At 49.9% G+C, this 5578-nt stretch overlaps 1 protein-coding gene across 1 annotated transcript; it reads right to left on the bottom strand.

Moving 5' to 3' along the window:
* Positions 1 to 3231: 3231 nt before the first annotated feature.
* Positions 3232 to 5184, bottom strand: LOC123137355 (uncharacterized). The gene is made up of 3 exons (XM_044557102.1): positions 4613 to 5184; positions 4467 to 4532; positions 3232 to 3318 (listed from the first exon to the last, which is right to left on the bottom strand). Exons 1-3 carry the CDS (start codon positions 4963 to 4965, stop codon positions 3297 to 3299), a joined length of 441 nt encoding a protein of 146 aa, XP_044413037.1. The 5' UTR covers positions 4966 to 5184; the 3' UTR covers positions 3232 to 3296.
* Between the last annotated feature and the right edge of the window lie 394 nt (positions 5185 to 5578).

The raw sequence follows: 5578 nt of genomic DNA, 5'->3' as shown, positions 1-5578 counted from the left end.
GGGTCGGTAATGAAGAAGCATTGGTCCACTTGGGAAGCCAGTACCCATGGCTCATTTTTCACGGTGACGTTTGCGCCCGCGGTCTTGGATTTGGCTTCGGGTATAACCATGGTGGTGAAATACCGGTCTTCTTTTATGACGTTCTTGGCCCATCTGACACGGAACATCGGGACCTTCTCTCCAGCGTAGCTCAGCTCCCAGATCTCCTCGATCCTTCCGTAGTATCTGTCCTTGTCGTTACCGGTGTAGGATTCCATCGTTACCCCGGAGTTCTGATAACCATCGCTCTTCATGTCCTTGGCCTCGGTGTAGAATGTGTAGCCGTTGATATCGTACGCCTCATAGGTCATCAGGTTGTGCTCGGCGCCCTGTGACAAGGCGAATATGAGTTGTTCTTCCGCGGAAGAATCCTCATGTAAAGGGTACGACAGAAGTTTCTGCTTGAACCAACGCGTGAAACATGAGTCGTGCTCTTTGAGTGTATCTCCGTCCGTCCTCTGTTGGCCTCGGTCATTGTACGTCTTCTTAATAAAGGTTTTGTGCTCTACCACCCAAGGATCGACCACGTCTATGTGTTGTAGCGCGACTAGGTTTGCTCTTTCAAAGTCGGCGAGTCGACCCTCGAAGTCAACATGCATTTCGCGGCGACCCTCACGGTGACCCCATCCAGCGAGCCTGCCGAGGTGCCTGTTGACGGGCAGACCAACGGGGTTCTCGATGCCTAGATAATTCGTGCAGTAGGAGATGCACTCTTCGGTCAGAAAGCCCCTGGCTATGCTTCCTTCTGGACGTGACATGTTGCGAACGTATCCTTTGATGACACCATTCATCCTTTCGAACGGCATCATGCTGTGCAGGAACGTCGGCCCGAGTTGGATGATATCCTCCACTATATGGACCAGCAGATGCACCATAACGTCGAAGAATGCGGGCGGGAAGTACATCTCAAGCTCGCATAGTATCACCACGATCTCTTCCTGTAGCCTTCTGAGTTGCCTCACGCCAATCGACTTCCGAGAGATGACGTCGAAGAAGTTGCATAGGCCAAATAGCGTTTCACGGACGTGCGCGTCCATGATCCCACGGATTGCAACTGGAAGTATCTGCGTCATCAGCACGTGACAGTCGTGAGACTTCATCCCGCTGAACTTCTGCTTCGCTGGGTCTAGGTATCTGCTTATCTTCCCCGCGTAACCGTAAGCAAGTTTTACTCCTAGGAGGCAGGTGAAAAACTGCTCGATCTCCTCCTGACTTAGAGTGAAGCACGCGGGAGGGTAGTCATTTCCGGTCTTCTTGGCCTTTTTGCCTTTGCGACGACTTTCTGTGTCCTGCTTCGCCTCATCATCATCATCATCATCATCATCATCATCATCATCATCATCATCATCATCATATATAGCGTGAAGCTCCTGCCTGATGCCCATTGATTTCAAGTCTGCCCTTGCTTTTGGCCCATCTTTGGTCCTCTTTGGCATGTTGAGCAGGGTACCAAGCAGACTCTCGCACACGTTCTTCGTGATATGCATGACATCAAGACTATGAGGCACACGGTGGATCTTCCAGTACGGCAAGTTCCAGAAAACAGACCTCGTTTTCCATACCTTCAGCAGCGGCTCTGGCGCCTTTCGCTTCTTTCCCGGCTCTGGCGCCTTTTGCTTCTTTCCCGGCAGTGGGCAGTCTTTCCAATTTTTCAACAGCTTGTCTATTTCCTCGCCGCTCCTCGTACATGGGCGTTTTCGGGGTTCGGTTTCACCATCGAACAGATCCTTGCGTTTCCTCCATGGGTCATCATCGCGAAGCCACCTTCGATGCCCATGAACACGGTTTTCGAAGACCCGGGATCTCTATCTAGCTGGCGATACGTTGTGTCATCCATGCACCTTACGCATCCAGAAAATCCGTGGACTACCTGCCCCGCAAGATATCCGTAACCGAGATAGTCGTGCACCGTCCTGAGTAGTGCGGCTCTCATAGGGAAATATTCTTTCTCTGCGGCGTCCCACGTATTGGCTGGCGTTTTCCACAGCGTGTCAAGCTCCTCTTTCAGCAGCCCCAGATACAGATTGATGTCGTTCCCTGGTTGTTTCGGCCCTTCAATTAGCATACTCATGTGAATGTACTTCATCTTCATGCACAACCAGGGGGAAGGTTGTACATCCACACAAACACAGGCCAGGTGCTATGTGTGCTTCTCTGGCTGCCAAACGGATTGACTCCATCGGTGCTCGCGCCCAGCATGATGTTCCTTGGATTGTTCCCAAATTCTGGGTATTCGAAGTTCAACGCTTGCCACTGGCTCGCATCCTTAGGGTGACTCAGCATCTTGTCTTTTTTATCTATCTCCGGATCATTTGCGTCATCTTCTCGCTTCTTCTCCTCCCTATCCGCGTGCCAACGCAGGAGCTTTGCTACCTTAGGATCCGCGAAATACCGCTGCAGACGAGGAGTGATCGGAAAGTACCACACCACTTTTCGAGGAGCTTTCTTCCTCTTCTTGTATCGAGTGACACCGCACACCGGACATATGGTAGACTCCGCGTGCTCGTCCCGATAAATGATGCAATTGTTCATGCACACATGGTATTTCACGTGCGGTAAATCCAGAGGACACACGATTTTCTTCGCCTCCTCCAAACTTGTCGGGCACTTGTTCCCCTTGGGAAGACGTTTGTGCCAGAATGACATGTTCTCGTCGAAGCATGCGTCGGTCATTTTGTGTTTTACCTTCATCTCCAGAGCCATGAGCGTTACTTTCAGGCGGGTATCCTCGGGTCTGCATCCTTCATACAATGGAGTAACCGCGTCTAACTCAAGTTGATCCATCTTGGCTTTCTCTCGGGCGGCAGCTCTTGCGTTATCCGTCTGCTTGAGAAGCAGCTCTTGAATATGAGGGTCCTGCACCCAGCCCATCGATGGTCCAGCGTCGTCTGCTCCGCCGGCATCATCATCATGTCCTGCATCTTCTACATGATGACTGTGTACAGCATCACCGTCGTGATCATCTCTTGGGGATTCTTCGTCTTCTCGCCCCCCCATGCCGCGGTGGTTGTCTTGCTGCCCTTCCTCATTTCTTGCCCGGCCCCCATGGACGACTTCGTAGTCATCTTCATCACCTTGTCACCGATAGCCATCCATGAAACCACGCAAGAGCAGGTGGTCCCGCACCTGCCCGGAATCCGGGTCCGCAATAAGGCTATTCAGCTTGCATCTTCGACACGGACATCTTATCTCCGTCTCGTTCTTTTGAAGCATCTCGGCCTTCGCGGAGCTCAAAAACCTATTCACGATGCCTTCGGTCATTGTGCGGACCATGGTCGCCTGCGGGGTAAAGCAAAACGATATTTTAGAACCAAGAAAAAATTTGGCATGACTTTCCCTAAAAATAGGACCAAAAAGAAGCTTAATGCCAAAATTCTCGCCGAAACGGAAATGAATCAACATTCCGGCAAAATATTGGCAACTATCGCATTTCAAATACCGGTACACCTCCAAACGCAAACACATATGCAACACCACAAACATATGCAACACCACGAACATACATAGATCTAGCTAGGGCATAAAAAGTGCATGTGCACATTGTTGTAGGGAGAACAACATAAATATAGCTTCCCCCCTTACTTACCTAGCAAAACAAGGTAACTTAACCACTTAATTTGAATGAATCTATGGTGGAAATGAGGTGAAAAAAAGGAGGCACCCGAGACAAGGAGGAGGCGGTGGAGAGAATGAAGTGGGGAGAAAGTGAGTGTGGGAGGAGAGGCTGTCCAAAATATCTTGTTGCTGCCCACTTACTAATGGCGCACCAACAACAAATGCGCCATTAGTAATCCAGGTTACTAATGGCGCACCTCCTGATGGTGCGACATTAGTACTTTTGCAAAAAAAGGAATAAAAACAATAATAAAAAAAATAACATTAGTGGCGCACCTTCTGGCTGGTGCGCCATTACTAGTTACAACTAGTAATGGCGCACCACCAGAGGATGCGCCATTAGTATGTTTGGACAGGCGCACTAGTTCAAAAAAAATGGCGCACCGTGGGCAGGGTGCGCCATTAGTAGTTTCAGCACTAATGGCGCATCAGAGGGTGGTGCGCCATTAGTATATACTAATGGCGCACAACATATCTGGTGCGCCATTAGTGTCAATTCCATCTATAGCCCTTTTCCTAATAGTATCTTCACCGTCATCACACCGTCGTGCTGATAAAACTCTCCCTCAACGTTTTGCTGGATCAGAGCTCAAGGGACGTCACTGAGTTGAACGTGTGCAGAACTCGGAGGTGCCGTACGTTCGGTACTTGGATCGGTCGGACCGGGAAGACGTACGACTACTTCCTCTACGTTGTGTCAACGCTTCCGTTGCCGGTCTACGAGGGTATGTAGACAACACTCTCCCCTCTCGTTGCTATGCATAACCATGATCTTGCGTGTGCGTAAGATTTTTTTTTTAATTACTACGTACCCAACAGAAGGAACTAAGATTCGTCTTCCTTCCAACGGAACACCAGCTAGTCCAACGCAACACCACCTAGAATCAAAAAAAAATCAGGAGGCCAATACCCAGAGACAAATAGAGGAAGGGAGAGAGATAAAAATCAAGTGAATTACCAAGTGCACTTCTTGCAGTTCGTTTCTTCCTGGAGTGGGCAGCTTCTGCTGGTAACCTGTCGATCTCGTCTCTCCAATGTCCGCTCGTGCCCTGTCGCCGATCTTGGGCCGTGCCCCCGCTGTCTCTCCTGGATATGGGGACCGGAGAGGATGTGGGGAAGATCGAGTCCGGGTCTCCGGGAGGAGGCCGTCGGCCCGCACCTGACCATACGCGACTGGCTGGGGCGGCGGCTAGCCAAGACATTTGCGGTAGGGGATGCGCTTGGTGCTATGGCGAGCTGGCGCGGCGGCGCTCCAGTTGGGCGACGTTGGGTTGCGGCATATGGAAGCGGCCGAGGCGGATGGCCGCGCATGGTGCTTCTACTCGAGGGTGAGTGGCGGCGGGTCGAGATCTAGGCCGCCTAGGTGACGCGTGGGGGCAGGGCGGCGAGCATAGGCAGCGGCGATTTTTTTGCGGTGAGAGGATCTGGAGCGATGCGGCGGGGCGTATGGGGCGTGGGACGTGATTTTGTTTCTTCTTATTTTTCTTTTTCGGCAAAACGTGTGGGAGCGGTTGGCTGGTTTCTCAGATTTTTTTATCGTGGAGATCGTGGGTGGCTGGATGGAAAGACCTATCGATAGCGCTGGAAGAGGTCGAACCATCACCTTCGATTCTCCTTTAATAACAGAGATATTCTATTTTTTTTAATATATAAAAATATGAAAAACTGTGAACTTAATGTTTTTAATGCAATGTAACTTTTTTGTTAGTGTAGTTTCAAAAAAATGTGATGGCACTAAAATAATGTCCGTACCATAGCATGACTCCTGCATATACCCTGAACTTAGTATTGTGTTCCTTCGATTAATTCTCAAAATCAATAAATTTTTATAGTGATAGTTTTATGTTTGCAAGGAACAAGTGAGCTTTATTAATTAACCATGAATAATACCATGTGTCATATGTGGTAAGCAATTCAAACTATC

The sequence above is a fragment of the Triticum aestivum genome, chromosome 1A (genome assembly GCF_018294505.1).
Source record: "Triticum aestivum cultivar Chinese Spring chromosome 1A, IWGSC CS RefSeq v2.1, whole genome shotgun sequence".
NCBI classification, from domain to species: domain Eukaryota; kingdom Viridiplantae; phylum Streptophyta; class Magnoliopsida; order Poales; family Poaceae; genus Triticum; species Triticum aestivum.
Note: the sequence above shows the minus strand (reverse complement) of the source record. Positions and strands in the feature narration are given on the sequence as shown.